We start from the raw sequence: 24124 nt of genomic DNA, 5'->3' as shown, positions 1-24124 counted from the left end.
GGTAGAGCAGCTATGTAGCAGTCTTACTGCCTGGCAGCATCTATGGGAAAGTGTATTCAGTTGACGTTTCGGGTTGAGAATTGGAAATAATGTACCCCTCTAGAGAGAATTAGTTATCAGATAGAAAGCAAAAAAGTGGAAGTAAACTGACCCTTCTTGATTGGCAGGCAGCGATGAACAAGGTGATGAATTCTCTGCCCGAGAGAACTGTGGCTCAGGCATTGAGGTCTGAGATCAATACAGAAGAACAAAGAGTCTGGGGAATATCCAGCAAATGACACTGAGTGGATCATCAGCTATAACTGAGCAGAACGGTGGAAAAGACTCAAGGACAAATTGTCTTCTCCTTCTTCTAATACTTATGGCCTGATGAAGGGTCTCGGCCTGAAGTGTCAATTGGTTATCCATTTCAATACATGCTGCCTGACTTACCGAGTTCCTCTGGTATTTTGCGTGTGTTGCTCTGGACTTCCAGCATCTGCAGAATCTCTTGTGTTTTATACATTTTCTATAGATGCTGCCTGACCTGCTGAGATCCTCCAGCATTTTTTGTGTTTCTTATGTTTCTACAATTTTTTTCTGTAAAAAGCTCCACATGAATTCATATTTCCCTTTGGTTTTGCAAAATGCTAAAGAATATACAAATGGCAAAAATACCACAAAGAATTTTAAGTAATTACTTGTGGCCCATGTGTACAATATACCCTGCCTGGGACTGGTGAGGAAAACTCAGAATGCTTTGAACTTGCGATGAATACAGTACTTCGTGAGGTTGTTGTCCATGGGAGTGGTTGATTATGACACACCTAGTAAGCGAAAGGTTCGCTGTTGATTAGGATTAGATTAATCTAATCGCAGTGTTCAGTGTGGAAGGAGGGGCTTTCGGTAGATTGACTGCGGTTAGTCACATGGCTTATCTGCATTCGGCTTGTACCAAGTGCACGAACAACGTGTAAGTACTGTGAAGTGGGAATGTATTTGTGAGCGCGCTGTGGTAATGCAGTGTTGTAATGTTGCAGTGAATTGTGTTGAGTTTCTAAACTGAGTTGTTTCCTTCTCGTTTCTCTGTCAGAAGAGTCACGACACGTTGCTAAATTTGGCAGAGGAGGATCAGGTGGTGTAACATAGCTTTGACCTTAACTTTGAGGAAGTGTATGCGCTCCTTGTGTGCGAGTGCTTTCAGCCTCTTGGCTCGCTTTTATTATTAATTGCTGCTTTTGCATTAAAATGAAATCAACGAAAAGCAATTCGACAACATTTAAGGGCAGCAAACCGCGATGATTGCGGAGTAGAACCGCATTCGAGAGGTCGGGAGCCAGAGTTAGTTTAATGCCGCTGTTCTTGGTTGAACGTCACTTCTCTGATTTCAAAGCAAGACGCGTGCACGAACGTGTAAAACTACACGATTCATTCCGTAACATATAAACTGGGCATATTGCAGCGGATAGCTTGGGAAGTTTCTGTAGTTAAAATAAGGCGCTCTCTGCGACGTAGACGGGGGGTGGAGTGGAGGGTTAGGAAATAGTTTGTTTTAACATTTCCGTTCAAATTAAGCCATAAACAATTCAATTGTGATAGGTTGCAGAGCAAAGAATGTTGGTGAGCACTCTTCTATTGGGATTAGCACCCGTTAATATGAGTTATGGGTGTAGGGGAGAAGGAATGGGAGGGATTGTTGCCTCGTAGATGGGGATAACTAAACAACGTTTATAGACATTTTTCAGTTTACAGATGTTTGATTTATACATTTTCACCGTAATGCCACTTGATATAGTATAGAAATTTATGAGGGGTATAGGCAGAGTAAATGCAGACTTTTTTCCACTGAGGTTGAGGGGACGACAACTTGAGGTTAAGGGTGAAAGGTGAAAAGTTTAAGGGGAACGTGAGGGGAAACTTCTTCACTCAGAGGGTCGTCAAAGTGTGGAAGTTTGGATAGGCAGGGGTATGGAGGGATATGGTCTGGGTGCAGGTCGATGGGAGTAGGCAGTTGAAATGGTTTGGCATTGTCAAGGCAGGCCGAAGGACCTGTTTCAGTGCTGTACTTTTCTAAGACTTTTCAGAGTATGCACCTTTGGCTTACAAAGCCATTAATTTTCCCAAAAATGTTCCACTTTCCACGTATGGGAATATATTGATGCATTTAGTCCAGCCTTTGCAAGGTGCATTGCTTTCCCAGTACATGAGCTTTTCATAAATGGAGGAACTGCTACCAAGTACTTGTAATATACATAGAAATACACCTGACAGAATATACCTGACCGTCACCTGAGACATCCAAGAATAATGGAAACCTATAGATCCATGGAATCAGTGGGTACATTCTTCCTTGTTATTAAATGGGTCTCATATGAAAAGCTGCTACAAAATCTTAAAGGAGTTTGATTCATTGGTTACATATTTTGGCTGAGTGAGAATTCACAGCTGACGTTTATCAGGATAGCAGAATGAGAAAGAGAATAAAATGTATAAATTTACAGAGTGGTTTTGGAATCATTATTTTTAATTAACATTACCTAGATTTGGAAACATGGGTGCAATTAGATCAAGTTAGCAATAAAGGGAGATCAGGGAATATCTGACATGTTCAAGGGGCAGAGTTATTACTGATGTAAATCATACAGATAATTGTAAAATGATATGCATTAAAAAGAAGAACATGAATAGATTTAATAAACTGAAAAGAATTTAATGAAGTTGGTGGTTCCTTCTTATTCTTCACTTAATAGAATTGAAAGAAACTTGCCTCCTGGGAGAGAATCCGTTGTCATACACCTTCCTCTTTCCACACCATTGCCCTGTGTTTTAAACATTTTTATTCCCCCATTCCTGGGAGCTGTCGGCAGTTGGTGTAATGTTATAGTATTTACAAGTTTTCTGATGAGATGTACTCAATTAGGTGAAGGAGCTTTAATTTATTTATTTATTGAGATACAATATGGAATAGGCCCTTTGAACCACACTACCCAGCAGTCCCCTGATTTTAATCTGAGCCTAATCATGGGCCAGTTTACCATGTCCAATTATCCTACCAACCTGTACATCTTTGGAATGTGGGGGGGGGGGAACACCTGGAGGGTTACGAGGAGAACGTACAAACTCCTTACAGGCATGGTTAGAATTGAAGCCTGTACTGTAGAGTGCTGTGCTGACCACTATGCTACCACATCGCTCCATATCATGATCGCCCACATCATATGACACAGCATGTAAACCAGAGTAGTTAATTGGATGTAGGCAAACTAAATGAACGGAGACTGATTTGGTAGATAAGCGGCGTACAATGTGGAAAAGTGTGAGGTAATCCACCAGCAGAAGAAAATAAAAGTAGAATGTACTTTTTTAAATGATAATTGTGTTGATGCTCAAAGGAACCATAATGGTCATACGTATAGTTAACATGAAGGTGTGTAAGGTAAATGGTACATTGGTGTTTGCAGGTTGAAATAAATGCAAATGTAAAGATGTTTTACCATTTTTGTAAAGGGTTTTAGTGAAATAACTCATTGTGCACAAATTTGCTCTCCTGACATCATATGACATAGATGATCATGGCTTTTCCATGACTGTGATTGTTTTTAGAAATTTCTTCCACAGAAGTGGTTTGCCATTGCCTTCTTCTGGACAGTGTCTTTACAAGATGGGTGACCCCAGCCATTATCAATACTCCAGAGATTGTCTGCCTGGCATCAGTGGTCGCATAACCAGGACTTGTGATATGCACCGGCTGCTCATATGACTATCCACCCCCGCTCCCGTGGCTTCACATGACACTGATCGGGGGCTAAGCAGATACTACACCTTGCCTAAGGGTGATTTGCAGGCTAGTGGAGGGAAGGAGTACCTTACACCTCCTTTGGTAGAGAGGGATCTCCCCTCCACCCAACTTTCTTATTTGGCTGTCATTATGAGACAATGAGTAGGTCAAATCTCTATTCTGAAGAGTTTAATAGAGTGAGAGGTGGCTTCATGAAATTGTATAAAATTTTCAGGGAGTTGAAATGATAGAGACAAGAATAATGTTTCTCTTGCCTGAGAACTGTAGAGCTAGGTGAGCAGAGTCTCAAAATGACTAGCATGTATGAGGAAACTGGAGCAGTCAAAGAAAACATCTGAGCTGCACATAGATAGCACCTGAGGATGGAATCCAGCCCACATCACTGGAGCAGTGATGCAATCATTCTGTTATTTATTTATTTATTGAGATACCGCACAATTTGAATGCTAACCTAATCATGGGAAACTTACACTGACCAACTAAGCTCTCAACGGTCTTTGAACTGTGGAAGGAACCCTGAGCATGCGGAAGAAACCCATGCAGTCATGGGGAGAATGTACAAACTCCTTTCAGGTAGTGGTGGGAATTGAACCAGGATCACCTGTACTATAAAACGTTGTGCTAACCACGATGCTACCTTGCTGCCCCAATTAATTAGATGCCAGCACTTTTTGTTGAGCAGGTTCGGCAGAACCCAGAAAAGAGACAGAGATTGCAGTGTCCTAAAACCTGAAAGAATTCTCCACTCTCTCATTCTACACAAGTGGAATTAATTGGTAGTCATCCCTAAGAGTAAATGCACTGTTTAAATTACAACACTATCCAGTTTACCAGGTAATTAAAATTGCTCAAATCATGCAAGATGCCAATTCCACAAAGGTATTTTCAAACAGCACGTGATTCAAAATCTGGCTCAGTATAACAAAACTACATTTTTTGTTCCTGGAATTTAGGAAATCTTTGCATGGTAGTATTTATCACCTGATCCTATTTACCCTGAAAATTAGTGTTAAATATATCAGGCATTTTACATTCCTGGTGAGGATTGTACTCTCCAGAAGGCAATGGATTAAAGAATTCCAGTTTATCAATTTAGTGATGAAGGAGCAGTAGTGTGTATGACAGGTGGCAGTGTCTGACACGATCAGTACATGTGGATTAAATCAGCAATGTTAGTAATAGACTGTATCAGTAAGAAATTTCAGTTATTTTCACAGCAACATTTAAATTGATATAAGTAAGGTTCCAGCAGCAGTAATACTGCTTTTATTCTTCCTTGGTGATAGGATATGTTATTTTATTTATTTATTGAGGTACAGTGTGGTCTGAATCCTTCCGGCTCTTAAGCCACTCTGGCCAGCAAACCTCGATTTCATTCTAACCTAATCATGGGACAATTTACAATGACCAATTAATCTACCAACGGGCACGTCTTTGGACTGTGGTAGGAAACACATGCAGTCACGGGGAGAATGTACAAGTGCCTTACGGGCGGTGTTAGGAATTGAACCTGGGTCACGTGTACTGTAAGGTGTTGCACTAACCACTACGTTGCCATGCTGCTGTAGAAGCTGTAATAATGAACAGAAAACTAACTTGCAGGTACAGCAAGCCAATAGGACATCACAGGGTAAGCTAGCGATTATTCTAATAATATTCATGTTAACACAGTAGCTTTCACTGCTAAAGATCAAACAAAGTTCTGTAAAGATTATGAAGTACTTTTAAAGTATGGAGATTTATGAAGTAGGAAAGGTGACTGCTAATTTGTGCAGATCTCTACAAAATGCAGTATGATAATGTCCAGATAATCTACTTTTCCATTATGGATTAAGAGATCAATACTGGAGCTGCAGGTAACCCTGTGCTTTTGTTAAAATAGTACAGATCCTTTGCATTTGCCTGTTCAGAGAAACGATGGCATAGCTGAAATTGTCACCCAGAAAATTGTACCTTTTTGTTTTCTATGGTAATTCCTGGGATCTGGGTATCACTAGCAAGGTTGGCTTTTCCTGCCCACATTGTTTTTCCAAATAATTCTGTTAATTTCTGCTGAAAATATATTGGATTTTTTCCGCACATCTGAAAGGCTTTCTGGAACGGTGGAATTCTGTAACATACTGTATCAGAATCAGGTTTAATATCACCGGCACATGTCATGAAATTTGTTTACTTTGCAGCAGCAGTACATTGTAATACATAATAATGGAGAAAAAATACTGAATTACAATAATATATTAAATATTTAAATATAAGTGGTGCAAAAAATAAAAATAAAAAATTTGTAAGCTGGTGCTCATGGGTGCAATGTCCATTTAGAAATCGGATAGCAGAGGGGAAGCTGTTCCTGAATCGTTGAGTGTCTTTATGTTAAACTTCCACCTGAAAAAATGTATAACTATTTTGGAAAGAAAGTGGGACTGAAGGAAAGAGGGAGTTGAGTCTAATGCACAACATGCATCGGCTCCTGAAGAGAGATATGTGTAGTTAACCTTTCAATGTGAAAATAGCATTGTTGACATTGAACAACCTTGGATTGTTGAGATGTTGCAAGTCCAATACATTCGAAATAAAATCAACTTTACACCTGTGAATTCTCAGCTTTCAGATGTTACTGCTCATGTAAAGACTCTGATAAATGTTCTTGTGCAAAGCATCGCTGCTTTTGCTTATGAGTAGTGGAGCAAGATGAACAATGTTATTGCTGGCTCTGTTTTTGCAGCAATTCATAGGTTAATGCCTGACAATGGGTGAATTGCTGGGTAATGCTGAAACTTTGAAAGAAATTCTGAAGAATATAATTTTGAACCAGTAAATTATCTCAAAACACGAGATTTTGCAGATGCTGGAAATCTTGACAACACACACGAAGTGCGAGCAGAACACAGCAAGTCAGGCAGCAACTATGGAGAGAAACTCAAAGTCAACGTTTCAGGCCGAGACCCTTCCTGCTGAGTTATCTCTAGTGCCGTCTCTGATGTTCAATGAAGGGGAAGTTAGGAATGTTAAATTCTCTAACCTTTATTTGTGTTCCTTCTAACCAGTTACTGGGCAAAGAATTTTTTAACATTAGAGGGATTTTAAATTCACAATTCAGAATCAGGGTTAATATCACCAGCATAAATAGTGAAATTTGTTAGCTTTGCAGCAGTGGCAGTACAATAGAGGAAAAAATGTGGATTACAATAAGTATATTAAAGACTTAAAGCTGAGATGTCTTTCTGTGGCCTATTTGTATTCCTTCATTTGTACCACTGAAACAAATGATCTGATCTTTTTACACTGTGCTTTACTTGACCATGCTTTGTGCATATTGGTTGTCACATCATCAAGTGAAGAATATCTTGTGTTGGCTGAAAGAAATCTAGGACAGTTTGTAAATTGAAAAGTATGTGTCAGATTTGAACACCTTGTAACTTGAATCATGGATTTCTTGACTGATGGGGTAAATGAGAGTTAACATGTACATTGAGTTTCATAGTAAATTTCTGGTGATTTTAAAAAATGAATAGTTTCTGCTACGGACTTTCAAGTCAATTCAAGTGTATTGTTATTTAACTATATATATGTATTGAATGTATAATAACCATATAATGTATATAGAAATAAGACAATGTTTTTCTGAACCAGGGTATAAAACACAGTAACTTATGCAGGTGAGGATAAAATCTACAGATGAATCATGCATAAATATCAAACTTAAGTGCATAAATTAAATATTGTAATGTTTGGAACAGATTAACCGATGACACTTTGAATGCGATGCGGCAGGGAGTTCAGAAGCCTAATGGCCTGAGGGAAGAAACTGTTTCCCATCCTGACCGTTCTTGTCTTTATGGATCATAGATGACGGTAGAAAGTCAAAGAGGATGCTGAATGGGTGGGATCCTTAATAATACTATGGCCCTGCATACTCTGCGCTCCTGATGCATGTCCCCAGTGGATAGATGGTAGGGAGTCTCTAAGATCCTCTCAGCTGTCCCTTTCTGGATTCACTTGTGTTTCACTTAGAAATGGTTTATTTTTGGTTTATGGCTATGGCTAGCAGGAAGATTTCAAAAAGCATTTTTGCAGATGGTACTAGATCTTGGTTCTGGTTAATTAGTGGTATAACTTTTCCGTTTGATATCTTGCTTGCAGCGCATATAATTGATTTGACTGAGAACTTCATGTAATCACTGAGGGAAACTTTGCTTATATTGGTGATGATTGAATTCTCTCACTGGGGCAAAACTTGTTTCCTGGTGGTTTGGTTAATGAATGGTATTAAAAATTTTGTTAACAATACTTAAGTCTTTTCAACTTCAGACTACGTGGAACATGAAAAAGGCGGAGGAGAAAACAAGGGAATAACTTCTGTGTCCCCTGTATTTCTCATATGTTCTTTGCTATCTTATGGATCATTTGATTTTCTCAGATATGTATATGTTGCATATTTTTTATTGTTGAGAATTTTTTTTACGTTTTGCAACAATATATTAAAAATACAGGATTAGAACAGACAAGTAGAGTAAGACTTGCACAAGTGAATTCAAATCTCAGCAGTGATTATATTCAGTTCCAAATAAAAAGGTGCTAATGGGTCCGTTGGACCGCTAAAGCATATAGAATGACTGACTTTACAGAGTAACTTTTGGCCGTGAACTCAAAGCATTGGAACTGTGATGTTTAAGAAGAGATCTGCTGAAGCTATTACCTTGAACAAACCATCTGCTTCATGAGAAAATTTAATTTTGAATGGACTAATGCAAAGAAGATGGTGTCTCCACAAAACTGTTGTTGGTGTCACTAAACCACAAAGCCAGTCCTATGTCAGCATTTGTTCTGCGAACTGGAATTATAATGTGGTCTGTAGAGCAGAGTTTCCTGCTAAATGTATATTTTTCACTGCCCATTGCACTGGCGTTTAGGGCAGCAATGAAATTCTTGCATTCTGGCAGTGTTCAGGGCTTCCTCCATCGTGTTAGTAGCTTCCTGGTGGTTTTCACTACTCGCAGTCAAGCAAGTCCCAGTTGGAGACTCGGGACTACCATGGCATTCAGATGTAGAAGGATTCTTCATTGCTGTTTCTGTAACAAATATGCTTTTATCAGTCAGGGTTAGCCCTGAGCTAAACCCCCGAACCTGGACAACTGGTAGACCACTCTTAGACTGTCTTCTGCTCTTTGACCTGTTTGGCATGGGTGACCCTATTGAGAGCCAAAGCATAAAGCCAGCTTAGCTCTCCAGGTCATTGAGGCACACAGGCTTCCAAACCTCAACAAAGCTGTGGTCCTCTTGGAGGGTTAAAAATACAAATGGTGGCTAAAGTGTTGGTGATCCAGGGCATCTGGAGCACACAGGTAGGAGCAGGAAGAACCCAGCAGATCAAGCAGCGTGTGTATGGGGAGAAATATATAATAGATATTTCCGGTTGAGACTCTTCGTCGGAACAGGAAAGAAAGAGAGGAAATAACCAGCAAAAACAATGGTGGGGGAAGGGTTAGATCAAAATTTGGCAGGGGATTGGTGAAGGCTAATGGGATGGACAGGTGGAGGAGGATAGACTGGTAGGGGAAGAGTAGGATGGACAGGTAGGGGAGGAGGAGATGAGAGGGAGGATGGACATAGTGGAGGGAGAAGGTGAGGGGAAGCATGGACTGGTAGGGGAGGGAGGAGAGGGAATGAAGCATGAGTCTGGGAGTCATTAAGTACAAATGATGGAATCTGACATAAAGTGAAGAGTACAAGAACAGAAACCATTGTGAGGCGTGTGTATGTGGTGGTGGGCAGATGGAGAGGGTGAGGGAGATCTCCTACAATCCCACTGTCTCCCACATTTCCCATAAATACAACTCTTCCCATCCTGTCATTTGCAAGGATGCTATTTCCTTCATCTCCACCATATTTGTTTCTGTGACGAGGCTTTACACTTTGGGCATCCGAGATACTCTCCTTTTTCAGAAACCAGGCTTCTACCCCCCCCCCCCCCACCCCTACTATTCACTGCTTTTGGTGAAGCCCTCACCCTCATCACTTCTAGTTCCATATGTCAGCCCTTGCTCATTTCCCCACTTCTGAGGCACAACAGGAATAGGTTCCCCTGGTCCTCTGCTACCACGCAACCAGTCTACGCATCCCACAACTTTTGTCATCTCCATGTGGATTCCACCACCACCCATATTCTCCCCTCACCTCTCCTCCTTCTCCACTTCCTACAAATAAGAGTCCATGGTACTACAGGAGAGATACTAGCATGGCTAGAAGATTGGCTGCAGGAGGCAAAGAATGGGAATAAAGGGAGCCTTCTCTGATTGGCTGCCGGTGATCAATGGTGTTCCACTGGATCAGTGTTGATTCTTTTCATTCAGGATTCACTTATTATCAAAGAACACACAGTATAAATCATACAATCTTGAGATTTGCTTGCTCACCGGCAGCCACCAAGCAAGAAATCGAAAAGAGCCCAATTCAAGAAAAAAAAGAATAAAAATACAAGACCAACACTCAGTGCGCTAGAGAAAGAAAAATACAAATCCTGCAAATAATTGAAGCGAACTATCACAGCATTCCAAAGCAAAACTGAGTCCTCAGATCTAAACCCCGGAGCAGGCCCAAAGCCTCGCTTCTCGGTTCACCATATTAGCGGGCACAGAGCACAGCAGCCAGGGCAGTCTTCATAGCCTCAGCACCACGGAGAGAGGAGTGACCATGGCGGCGAATGAGAGACTGACACCCTGCCTTATCAGTCTGTCTGGACGGGAGTTTAAATTGGCCCAACAACGAAACACCGAAAGGAAGGCTCCATGCTCTGGAGAGTGAAATGAGGATCGTGGAGACTGAGTGAAATCAATTCTCGCCTCTGATCTGGACCGGCATTTAAATTGTCTAAATAGCATATGGTACCTCACACTAGGAACCTTGAGGAGGAATTTCTTTAGCCAGAGAGTGGTGTATCTGTGGAACTCATTGCCACAGGCAGCTGTGGAGACCAAGTTTTTATGTAGGTTTAAGGCAGAGGTTGATAGTTCTTGATTGGTCAGGACATAAGGGGATACAGAGGGAAGGCAGGAGATTGGAGCTGAGAGGAAAAATTGGATCAGCCATGATGAAATGGCGGAGCAGTCTCGATGGGTGAAATGGCCTAATTCTGCTCCTATATCTTATGGACCCGGCTGCTGTGATGTACTTGGAGCCAAGACCATGCCACCCAGTGAATCGTTCCAGGCCTGGATTCTGTTGTCAAGCCTGAAGATGCTGTCAAGCCCTCCAGATCAGCTCAGTGCCCAGAGCAATCCAACTTCGCTCCTGGACCAGTTAAATGGGCATTGGAACTTCTCAGTCCAAGCCGCGTCGTCTCCTTTCAGCACCCAGAGTGATCCAGCCTCACTCCAGGGCCACCTAAATGGGCATTGGAACTCCATCTGCAACACCATCTCAGCTCTTACCCCGAACTTGACTTGCCATCGCTCACCCTTCACTGTTTGCAGCAATACTTTAACACAATTTAGCCCAGCAGCATCGCTACTTCCTGCAAAGGCTGAGAAAAGTCCATCTCCCACACCCCCCATCCTCAACACATTCTACAGGGGTTGTATTGAGAGCATCCTGAGCAGCTGCATCACTGCCTGGTTCTGGAATTGCACCGTCTCAGATTGCAAGACCCTGCAGCAGATAGTGAGGTCAGCTGAGAAAATCATCGGGGTCTCTCTTCCCGCCATTACAGACATTTACACCACACGCTGCACCCGCAAAGCCGACAGTATTGTGAAGGACCCCATGCACCCCTCACACAAACTCTTCTCCCTCCTGCCATCTGGTAAAAGGTACCGAAACATTCAGGCCCTCACGACCAGACTATGTAACAGTTTCTTCCCCCAAGCCATCAGACTCCTCAATACTCAAGAGTCTAGACTGACATCTACGCCATTTATTATTATATTATAATTTCTCCTCTTCTGTGCTTATTGTTTTGTTATTAATTATTGTACTGCCCTGCACTGTTTTGTGCACTTTATGTAGTCCTGCGCAGGTCTGTAGTCTAATGCAGTTTTTATGTTGTTTTTACGTAGTCTAGTGTAGCCTTGTGCTGTCTCACATAGTCTCGTGTAGTTTTGTGTTTCATGTAGCACCAGGGTCCTGGAGTACTGTACCAGCAGTTTATGGTCGAAATGACAATAAACTTGACTTGACAATTTACCTCAGGAAAGGTATTTTTAGTCAGATTTCTTAATTTTTGACGACCAAAAGCTGACACATATGTTTGGTAGTGCCATCTTAACCAGATGTAATGATTTCCATGTATCAAAGACTTGGACAATGAAACTGAATGCTTTGTGGCCAAGTTTGCAGGTGAAACAAAGGTAGCTGGAGGAGCAGGTAGTGTTGAGGAAGCAGGGAGTCTGCAGAAGCATCTAAAGATATTGGGAAAATGAGCAATGAAGTGGCAGATAGAATATAGAGTAGGCAAGTGTATGGTCATGCACTTTGGTAGAAGGAAAAAATGCATAGGCTGTTTTCTCAATGGGAAGTAAATTCAAAAACCAGAGGTGCAAGGGGACTTAGGAATCTTCATGCAGTGTTCATTAAAGGTTAACTTTCAGGTTGAGTCTGTGGTGAGGAAGATAATGGCATTCATTTCAAGAGGACTGGAATATAAAAGCAAGGATGTAATGCTGAGGCTTTTTAAGGCATTGGTCAGACCTCACTTGCAGTACTGTGAGCAGTTTCGGGCCCCTTATCTAAGAGAAGTTGTCCTGGCTTTGGAGAGGTCCAAAGGACGTTGACAAGAATGATTCCAGAAATAAAAGGGTTAACATATGAGACGCATTTGATGACTCTGGGCCTGTACTCGCTGGAGTTTAGAATGAGGGGGAATCTCACTGAAACTTCTCAAATATTGAACTGTCTCTGAAGAGTGGATGTGGAGAGGATGTTTTCTATCATTGGGGAGTCTAGGAACAAAGGGCAGAGCCTCAGATTAGAGGAATATCCATTTGGCACAGAGAAGAGGAGGAATTTATTTAGTTAGAAAGTAGTGAATCTGTGGATTTCATTGCCACAGATGGCTGTGGAAGCCAAGTGATTGGATACATTAAAAGTAGAGGTTGATAGGTTCTTGATTTGTCAGGGCAGGGGTGTCAATCTCATTTTAGGTCACGGGCCGGATTGAGCAAAATGCAGCTTCATGCGGGCTGGATCAGTCGGACGCGTGCGAACGCAGCTTTCGTTGCCTCCGTTTTTTCAGCCTGCTCTCATGTGTCTCAGTCTCTGCTATAACTACAAAGTGTTTCACTTTACAAATTCCGTTTCTTATGAAGAAGACTGCCGAATAAACACTAAAAACCCTGAAAACCTGGTACCTGAAAAAACTCAGCATTAGCCATATCATACGCCATAGGCGCTTCGATTACTGGGGCCAGCTTTAATAGTAATTAGATATTATCTCGCGGGCCAAAGATAATTCCACCGCGGGCCGGATTTGGCCCGCGGGCCTTGAGTTTGACATATATGTGTCAGGGCATCAAAAGTTATGGGGAGAAGGCAGGAAAATTGGGTTCAGATGGATAATAAATCAGCCATGATAGAGTGACAATGGGTCGAGTAGCCTAATTCTGCTCCTGTGTCTAATGGTGTACATTGGTGGCTGTTTCTTCAAACATCTCTGCTCTGTCCACCATAACAGCCAGTGGTCAGGTCAGCCATTTTAATTCCACTTCCCATTCTCACAACGATACGTCTGTCCATGGACCCCTCCACTCTTGAATTAAGTCGAGATACAGAGTAAAGCACCTCTTATTCCTCCATGGTAGCCTCCAGCCTGATAGCATGAATGTGGATTTCTGTAACTTCTGATAACCACTTTCCCCTGTCCTTTCCCTTTTTTTCTGGATCCTACTAGCCCATGATCACTCTTTCTTTCTTCTATTCTACCTCTCCATCACCCACGCATTCCTCTCACTCGTTGTTCTACCTCTTTCTTTCCTTTGATTCCATAGTCTATTTTCCATCACCTATCACCACCATCGTTCCTATTCTCCTCCCTCGCTCACTTGCCTATCAACCTCTGGATCTACCTTTCTCCCACCAGCTTTTTCTTTAACTAGACACCTCTCAACCTCAAAACCTCACCTCTTTCTTTTCATTCCTGATGGAGGGTTTCCTAAAGCATTCACTGTCAATGCTGTGTGACCTTTTGAGTTCCTGCAGCTCCTTCTATGTCTAAATTCTAGAAACCTCTTTCTACCTTCTTGTCATTGCTTTTCAAAAAGAGAAGCAAAAGCCCTACTTGCATGTTCAAACTAAAATCCGAAGAAATGAGGAAATTTCTGGTCATAGATCTAAACTATTTCAACGCAGAAAAGATTTGTTCAACCCCGTCCTTTCTCCACATTGCAGATGTTTACACTGCTTCCATCATTTATCCTCAACATATAGTTCTCCATGGTACCTACATAAATACATCTTACTCTAGTCATCTGGGACATATTATTATTACTCCTTTATATCGTGTACTGCAGGCAGTGGAGATGTGTCTCTGTCAAAGGAGGTGTAAGGCACTTCTTCTCTCTGCTAGCCTGCAGGTCACCCTTGGTCAAGGTGTAGCATCTGCTTAGCCCCCTAATCAGGGTCACATGAAGCCATGGGAGCAGGTGGTGGATGGTCATATGAACAGCCGGTGCAGATCAGAAGTCCTGGTTATGCGACCACTGATGCCAGGCAGACAATCTCTGAAGAGTATTGATAATGGCTGGGGTCACCTGTCTTGTAAAGACACTGCCCAGAAGAAGGCAATAGCAAACCACTTATGTAGAAACATTTTCCAAAATCAATTATGGTCATTGCACAATGATCACCCAAATCATAAGACATGGCACACAATGACGATGATTAATCCTAAATTCTAGTCAGTTATAGTAATGGTAAAATGGTCAGATTTTTTTTGTGAAATTTAAGACAACTTTTCGGGTTTGTTGTAGCTGGCAATGATGGCCTGTTCCTGCTCAGTGTGAGCTGTTAAACATATGTGCAGATGGAAGTCATTATAAATCAGCATAAATTTCCACTTCTGTAGTCGTTCCTATATTAACCCTCAAATGTTAAGCTTTGTGAATGAAATGCAGCTTTAAATTTTCTTGGTGTACTAAGTCATTGTTACTACCAGTGCTTTGGCTGCAAAAAATGAATCCTGTGTTATTGAATACACTTCCTTTTCCATCTCAAAATTTCCTTCTTTGCAATTTTCATTCAGTGTTTTGACAAATAAAGACAAATCTAGGCTCAAGAAGTTGTTCAGACGCTGGGAATCCAGAACTGTTAGTTTCCCCTCTTGCTGTGGAAAGAGTGATACCTCTCTGTCCCTCGTTAATGAGAAAGAGCCTTTGGCATGTCAAAGTGCTGGGTTATCAACTGGAATTTCTGATGGACTCCAGATCATTGTCTCTTGGGGGCTTTACTATTGCTCGGGGAGGGGGGGTTTGCTGATAATTTCTGCTGGAACAAGTGGGGAGGGCGAGGGTTGATGCTTTGCTGCATGGGAGGGGAGAGGCGGGTCTTCGGCATTCTAACGTTTTTCTGTCATTCATTCCTGTTTTTTTTTTTCGTTTCATGGCTGTTTGGAGAGTAAGAAGTTCAAGTTGTAGACTGTAGACATTCTCTGGTATGAAATGGAACCATTGAACCAACACACACAAAATGCTGAAGGTACACAGCAGATCAGGTAGCATCTATGGAAATGAAAAAAACAGTCGACATTTCTGGCTGAGACCCTTCCTCATGACTCGGGACTAAGCTGACCTAATAAAGCCAGGAGTACTTAGTCAGGCCAACAGCTGCTCTCCCTTTTAGGTACTGTAGGTGTGCTGCCTTGAAAAAGAACCAGTGTACTGTTCAATTGCCCTTACCAATATATAGATCCTCCTATAATGATAAGAAAGAAGATAATCTATTCATGATTACATTACTGTTTGTGGGGGCTTGCTGTCTGTGAATTGATTTTTGTACAGAGTACGTTACAACAACAATTACAATGCACTTCATTGCCTCAGGAGTCTGGGGTTTTCTGAAAGCTGTTTGAATATTAAGGGACAGAAACAAGCCATTCTTTTCATTGACCAAGTCTTTGTTGATCAAATGTGTTTTTGTTTTGAATATATCAAATCTTCATGTGGTAATATTTCTGCTTGGCATCTTGTGATGCTGAGATACATCCTAGGATGTGTTGGGACACATCATTAGTGATATAAACTTGGGTTATCAGGTGTTTTGGGTTTTCAGCATCAGACCCTGTTGCCCAGGTGACCCAGCCAGGGTGGATCAGGACCCAGTTTGTGTCCCCAGCAGCTCTGGAAGAAGGGTCACACCTCTTGATCTATAGCCATCTGGATGCTCGCTCCGCAGCCTCTGTGACGATCCTGATGGCTCTTTTCTTTGCAGCCCCTGAAATGCAAAGAAGAGAGTAGATTCCAAACAGCAAGCATCCAACAAAACCTCTACACCCCATCTCTATAGGTTCACATCAAGCCCTCCCCATTAGAAAGTGATGCAAGCTGATGGCTGGAAGGTCAAAATTCTCTGTTTTCCATAAATCTCTCAATATTCTAAAAGTTTTAAAATTTCAGTTTTCTTTGTTCTCCTCTGCACCTCTTTTTATAATTTTACAGAGTGAAATGAAATAAATAAGAGGTAAAACTTACTGCATTGTTACTAGTGGGAACTCTTCCAAGTGATTGGCTGTCAGTCCTGCTTGATTTTTGTACCTGAGATTCTTCAAGTTGACTATAGAATTAAATGACTTTCAGGCAAAGGTAAAATCTGCACCAGATAAATAACTGGGTCTTTTTTCTTTGCATCAAGCGCTATAGTTGTTGCTGACCACAAGAGGTAGGGGAACGGGATGCAAGTGCTACACAAACTACGCTACACAACCATAGTTAGTCCAACTGCTAATATCACAGCGTCATTTCACAATATTAAATTCCCAAATAAATCTTTTCTACTTTCTCACAGAACAGTAAATCAGTCCAAAAAGGAACTGCAAACTGAAAGAAGAGAAAACCTGCAGATACTGGAAATCCGAGGAACACACACAAAATACTGGAGCATTTCAGTACAATCCTACCTAAGGATTTTGGCCTGAAATGTCAACTGTACTTTTTTTCCATAGATGCTGCCTGGCCTGCTGAGTTCCTCCAGCATTTTGTGTGTGTTGCTACAAACTAAAATGTGTCTTTCCAATACTGTACAAAGCTAATTCTTCAAAGCAGAATCTTCTACTTTTAGACCAGCACAATTCCGACAGTTGCTGGCAAACAATCTTAATATCCAGATTGTGCACTGTGCCACAACCAAAATAATGACTCTAAAATATCTCTTCTACCTTCCACAAGACTGATAACTTCTATAAGTGTCTGTCACTTATAAAGTTTTATAGTAAAAGTTAAATTTTGAGTTAACTTCTTTACTTTATTGTCACCAAACAATTGATATTAGAGCATATAATCATCACGGCGGTATTTGATTCTGCGCTTCACGCTTCCTGAAGTACAAATCGAAGTAAATATAATAAAAATTTAAATTATTAATCATAATTAGAAAATAGAAAAGAGAAAGTAAGGTAGTGCAAGTCAGGTCCGGATATTTGGAAGGTACGGCCCAGATCCGGGTCAGGATCTGTACAGCAGTCTTATCACAGTTGGAAAGAAGCTTTCTCTTAGATTTAGTAGAATTCTTTGAAAATTAAGCAGACATACTCCTAGTGAATCCAGTGCTGTAGTAAATATTTTGTACACTCACAATTCTTCACCTCTCACAGTGGTACAAGTTAGTATTGTCATTTTGTTCTAACGGCAAGTAGTTGGACAAAGCAAGTATAAAGATCTTTATCAATACCAGGTGCTTGTGTCTCACTAACAGACTCAGTCATTATAAACAAAAGTAGCACACACAAAATGCTGGAGGAACTCAGCAGTCCAAGTAGCATCTATGGAAAAGAGTACAGTCGACCGTTTGGGCGGGAACCCTTCAGCAGGATGGTCTAACCCGAAACGTCAACTGTACACTTTTCCACAGATGCTGCCTGGGCTGTGTGTGTTACTTGGATTTTCAGCATCTGCAGATGCTGCAGGAACTCGGCAGGGCAGGCAGCCTCTATGGAAATGAATAAACACATGACATTTCACACCTGGACCCTTCGTCACGACTGGAAAGGGAGAAGATACCAGAATAGAAAGGTGGGGGGAGGGGAAGGAGGATGGCCAGAAGGTGATAGACGCAGCCAGGTGGATAGGAAAGATAAAGGGCTGGAGAGGAGGGATCTGATAGGAGAGGAGAGTGGACCATACGAGAAAGAGAGGAAGAGGGTCACCAAGAGGAGGTGATAGGCAGATGAGATGAAGTAAGAGGCCAGAATGGGAAATAGATGAAGAAGGAATTTTTTTTACCAGAAAGAGAAATAATTTTAATTGGCGTGGATCATTCTGTGAAGCATACATAATTATGATTTGTAAAGATGACAACAACTTTTCTACTGGAGCTAGTCAAGAGGAAATGGAAGGAATCCACTTGGTTTGCGTTCATTCGGTATTTTCCCTGCAAGTGCATTCAAAGCATTTGTTTGTAATGGTTTTCAAAAATGAATTACATGTTGTTTGGAATTAAACAGATGTCAACAAAACTAACATTGAAGTTCTTCAAACATATGACACGAGTTTGCTTCTCTCTGGCAGCAGTACGATGTGGGAAAGAAATGTGTTTATTTTTCTGCATCCATATATCAAAACCTTGTTTAAAATCCACTTTGCATGAAACATCATAATTTTCATTTCTGTAACGTTGATATTGGGATGAGGGACAGCTCTGCAGGGAAATAAACAATCTACGACCATCGTTAAGGACACCCCCACCCCCATCGCCCTGATCATGCCTTGTTCTCACTGTTACCATCAGGAAGGAGGTACAGAAGCCGGAAGACACACACTCAATGATTCAGGAACAACTTCTCCCCCTCTGTCATCTGGTTTCTGAATGGACATTGATCCCATGAACACTACCTCCCTACTTTTTTTATTTCTATTTTTGTACTACTTATTTAATTTAACTTTTATCATATTTATATATACACACACACTTACTGTATTCCAGTTTTTCTTTCTATTATTATGGATTACATTGTACTGCTGCTGCAAAGTTAATAAATCTCACAATGTATGCTGATAATATTCAGTTAAGTTAAAATAAAACTTTATTCATCCTGAAGGAAATTATGGTTGTAAGGTTGCTCAGTCAGAAACATATACTTCAAAATACATAATGTAAGCACTGAGGTACTGTGGTGAACTACATATACCTGTCTGGACACGCCCCCTGATGACTGCTCCGGTGGCTCCTCCCACAGACCCCTATATAAAGGTGATGGAGGTCTGAGCCCGGCCTCTCAGTCTCCAGGATGTAGTATAGTGGTCACTCACTGCTCGTTCCTTCTTCCAGTCAATAAATGCCGATACCTCGCTTTTACGTCTCAGAGTGAGTTATTGATGGTGCATCAGGTACAAAAATGAATACAAAATGTGCTATATAAAGTAATAGTGCAAAATACAGACGTGCAATGAAACTGTATACTTATATGCTTAAGGAGGAGGAGTTGTAGAGTCTTACAGCCACGGGGAGAAGGATCTCCTGTGGCGTTCAGTGGGGCACCTCAGTAGAATCAGGCTGATAATAGAAGTGCTCCTCTGTTTGTCCAGTGTGTCATGGAGGGGGTGAGAGGGATCGTTCATAATGCTCCATAGCTTCTGAAGCATCCTCCCCTCAGACACAACACCCAGAGAATCCAGTTCCACCCCAGAACAGAACCAGCCTTCCTGACGAGCTTATCCATCTTGGCATCAGCTGCTCTCACCCTGTTGCCCCAGCAGACTGCAGCGTAGAATAGAATGCTAGCAGCCAGTGGGTTGTAAAACATCTGCAGCTTAGTACCGCAGATGTTGAAGGACCAGAGCCTCCTCAGGAAGTGCAGTTAGCTCTGTTACTTCTTGAACAGAGCCCCTGTATTTTCAGTCCAGTCCAGTTTGTTGTCCAGGTGAGTTCCCAGGTGTTTGTGGTGCTGGACAGCTTCCACATCCATTCCCTTGATGGATTAAACCTGATCCTCAGTTTAAACTGACCAGAATGCCAGCATGGAAATTGCTAAATATTACAATACACAAACACCAGTGTATTACCATATGTAATACACTCACACTTAATGTTTTATATGTTTAAGGATTTTCAAACCAGATGAGAATACATAAAGTTAATTGTTAAATTATCTCTTCAGCTCGTTATCTCTTCCGCCAATCAACTTCTCAGCTCTTTGCTTCACCCCCTTCTCCCCTCCCAGTTTCACCTACCACCTTGTACTACTTTCTCCCCTCCTCCCACCCTCTTAATCTGACTTCTCTTACTTTCCAGTCCTGCTGAAAGGTCTCGGCTCAAAACATCGACAGTTTACTCCTTTTCAAAGATGCTGCCTGACCTGCTGAGTTCCTCCAGCATTTTGTGTGTATTGCTCTGGATTTCCAGCATCTGCAGATTTTCTCATGTTTTTAATTATTAAATTGTTTTTTCCCTCTTATACCAGAATATTTTACTTGAGGACAAAACTACATTGCTAAGTGCTTATTCTTCTTTGCTTTTGGAAACAAAAAGGAAAATTTTCTGAATGTTCTGTCAAACCGGAAAGATTGTAGACCAAAAGAATGTATGTCATAGACTGTGAACATGTTCCACAGAAAGCTTGAATTTTGCTTTGTCTATTGTGCGCATATGTTCTGTTCAAATCTGCTTATGCCTAATTGCTAAATAGCTTTCAGTTGTTTCAAGGACCCATGGAAGATTAAAATCAATTTGTTATGGCTATTTGTTGAAGATTTCCAATTCTATTAGCCATGGGTCCAAAAATGGAGTGCTTTGTTTTCTAATAACCATTTTGCCTTAGCCAATTGTTAGAGTAAAGCCCTGCATTTAAAAAAAAATGAAGAACAGTTTTGTCTTTTCCTGCATTTTCAAGTTTAGAAAGCAAGTGGTTGAAGCAGAGCCACCAGGATTCCCCAGAGAATTTCTCGTTAACAAGCCTAACATTCACTGGGGGCAATGTATTAAAAAGCATCCGAAAAGAGTGTAGATGAAAAGCCTAATTAAGTGTTGGAGAAAGATCAGACGTTGAAAATTTGCTGACTTAGTGGAAAGAGGCTTTCAGTTGAACAGACATGCGAGAGAAAAGCTATCAGAGTTTATCACAGGAGTTGCTCTGGGATGAGACTGCAATTTGGAGTTCCAGCTGCAATCACAATTGCCTAAGTTTGCAGATAGCGTTAAGGCTAAAGCTTTTTGTCGGCTATGGCACCGTGTTCACAGCACTTGAGAGCTCAAATTCATTCAGGGCAAGCTAAGGATAAATTTATTTCAATAAATATGAGCAGAACAAGTGCCTCACCTGCCCCCACACCTCCTCCCTCACTACTAATCAAGGCCCCAAACAGTCTTTCCATGTGAGACGATACTTCACCTGCTGAGGTCATCTACTGTAGCCAGTGCTCCTAGATCTGGCCTTGTATATTTCAGTGAGACCCGACATAGATTGGGAGACCATCTCGCCGAGCACCCACACTCTGTCCGTCACGGTAAGCAGATCGCCCAGTTGCCGCCCATTTCAATTCTGCTTCCCATTTCCCGTTCTAACATGTCAGTCTATGGCTGCCTCTACTGCCAGGATGAGGCCACACTCAGGTTATATTTCATCTGGATAGTCCTCAACTTGATGGCATGAACATCAATGTCTCGAACTTCCAGTAATTGCCTGCCCACTTCTTCACTAGTCCCCATTCCTGTTTCCCTCCATCTCCCTACCTCCTTACCTGCCCAGCGCCTCCACCTGGCACTCCCCCCCTTTTCCTTTCTTCCATGGCCTTCTGCCTTCTCCAGGCCTTAATCTCTTTCACCAATCAACATCCCAGCTCTTTACTTCACCCCTCCTCCTCTCCCAGTTTCACCTATCACCTATCAACTTCTACTTCTTCCACCACCACCCCCCACCCTCTTACTCTGATTTCTCCCCTTCCTTTCTAGTTCTGAAGAAGGATCTTGGCCCGCAACATTGACTGGCTCTATTTCAATAAATCTTCACTTTAACAGATATATCTGTTCTGCTTGGCAGTTTGTTTTCCTTTCAGAGGAGGGAAAAGCACCATCACCATCATCATCATTAAGTGCCATGTTGTATGATGTGGTCGATCATGGTCCTTAATATGTCTACTGAGCAAGGGATCGTTGCCTGTGGGGAAGAACCACCCCTTCCCCCCCACACCCTCTCACGCTGTTGATCTATCAATGACCATGACTGTTCTTGCAAATGTTTCTACAGAAATGGTTTGTCATTGCCTTCTTCTAGGCAATGTCTTTACAAGATAAGTGATCCCAATCATTATCACTGTTCTTCAGAGATTGTCTGCCTGGCGTCAGTGGCTCATAACCAGGACTTATGATCTGCACCAGCTGCTCATACGACTGCCCACCACCTGCTCGCAAGGCTTCATGTGACCCTGGTTATGTGGGGGTGGGGCATTAAGCAGGAGCTACACCTTGTCCAAGGTGACCTGCAGGCGAGCGGTGGGAAGGAGCACCTTTGGTAAAAGAAGAAGTTAATGTCATCATCCTGGGATAGTCAGATTCCAAACAAGTAAAAGGTGAAGCACATAGAGTATTTGTTAAGTTCAGAAGGTGGGAAATGGCATGTTGGACAGCATGAAGCTAGGAAAATGGAATAGAATTCAGAAAATATCAACAGTAAATGATGTAATTTAGAGGCTACAGGCCATTGACCGAAAGAAGGATTGGTTGTGGAAATTGTAGTGAGTAGCAGAATAAAGTCGACAAAAAGGAAAGTGAATGTGCTTGTATGATAAATCGAGGGGAACAATGTACAACATATATCCCCATGGGGATGAATAAAATATCTATCTATCTATTACTTACTGCCTGTTATGCCGCTGGCATTTAGGGCAACAATGAAGCCCCTCCATCTCTGATGGTATTCTGGCTTCCTACATTGTGTCAGCAGCTTCCTCTCAGCTTTCACGTCACGCGACCCAGCTGGAGACTCGGGAACACTGTCGCATTCAGATGTAGAAGGATTTGTTGCTATTTCTGTAACAATTTTGTTTTACCAGAGAGGGTTGTTAGCCTTCAACCTGATGGCATAGTCTGGCCTCTACCCTTTGACCAGTTTGGCATGGGTGACCCTACTAAGAGCCAAAGCGTAAAGCCCTGACTCCAGCCACCATTACTCTCCAGCTCACTGAGGACCATAAGCCTCCAAACCATGACAAGGGTGTGATCCTCTTGGAAGAACTTTCATTGAAGTGTTATATTAAAGAGACAGTTTCAGTGTCTCTCTGGTTTGATGTTTTATATTCCTTGTGCTTTGCTCGTTTCTTGCCATTCACGTGATTTGTTCCTTTTTTGCGCGTTGTGTGTTTGATGTTTTCTTTGAATAGGTTCCTTGGTGTTTCTAGTAGCTGTCTGTCAAGTTTTGGTTGTACGCTGCATACAACGTCGGTAATAAATGTGCTTTGAATCTTGAAAATTAAAAAAAAAAATCTTTCAGGATACTGTTTGTGAGTGAGTAATTGAAACAACAACTATCCTTAAACTCCGAAATTAAGAATCTGAGATTGCTTAGCTTGCTAAAGAAAATTCTCTTGGTTAATGCTATGCATTAGTCTTAATGAAATAGATTGTAAAGTTTAAGGGAAAGGTGCACATTTGGAGACTTTCTGCTGAGAGTACTGAATGTGAGGAATGAACTACCCAATGCAGGTGCACACAGTCGGGGGAAAATATGCAGGAGAATTGATTAGATATTTGATAGAGTAGGGAATTGAGGATTATTAGTTATGAGACTTATCTTTCCATATATTACTTTTAATTAGCCTTTTCTTTGCATGTGAAGCCATAATATACACGAAACATTTGAAAGAACTTATGTGGTCCATTTTTGAACTGATTCCTCAAAATTAGGGTGGTTTACATAACTTGTCACAACTTTCACTGTTTCACGATTTGGGAAGCTGATGGTGTGAACTTGCTCTTTTCACAATTACAAAGGTTGAATTTTTTTCTTAATTTATAGAACTTGCACTGTTTTATCTGTTAAGCTGTAACATGGACACAAGAAGACACTGATAACTGGAGAAAAGCAATATATGTATCTCACTGTTTTAGTTGGAGGATGGCCCATGAATACCCAGCATTTTTATGGATGGTGTGCCCAAGATGAAGCTAAAGTGCTTACAGGTTTCCTCTGCTGAAAGTTCACTTCACCTTCTTCCC

The 24124-nt window shown here is 41.6% G+C and overlaps 1 protein-coding gene across 4 annotated transcripts in view; it reads left to right on the top strand.

The window, feature by feature from the left end:
• The first annotated feature begins 866 nt into the window (after window positions 1–866).
• steap3 (STEAP family member 3, metalloreductase) overlaps window positions 867–24124 on the top strand; it is a 48529-nt gene continuing 25271 nt past the window's right edge. For 3 of the 4 annotated variants that reach the window (XM_073047567.1, XM_073047570.1, XM_073047571.1), the window contains exon 1: window positions 5324–5408. In XM_073047567.1, coding sequence (XP_072903668.1) covers window positions 5358–5408 — 51 coding nt within the window. In that variant the 5' untranslated portion in view covers window positions 5324–5357. Of the gene's footprint in view, window positions 953–5323; window positions 5409–24124 lie in introns of those variants that run through there. The other variant, XM_073047568.1, reaches the window with a different exon arrangement.

Source organism: Hemitrygon akajei, chromosome 5, assembly GCF_048418815.1.
Source record: "Hemitrygon akajei chromosome 5, sHemAka1.3, whole genome shotgun sequence".
Classification (NCBI taxonomy): Eukaryota; Metazoa; Chordata; class Chondrichthyes; order Myliobatiformes; family Dasyatidae; genus Hemitrygon; species Hemitrygon akajei.
The sequence above is the reverse complement of the archived record's forward strand: the minus strand, read 5'-3'. Positions and strand labels throughout refer to the sequence as shown.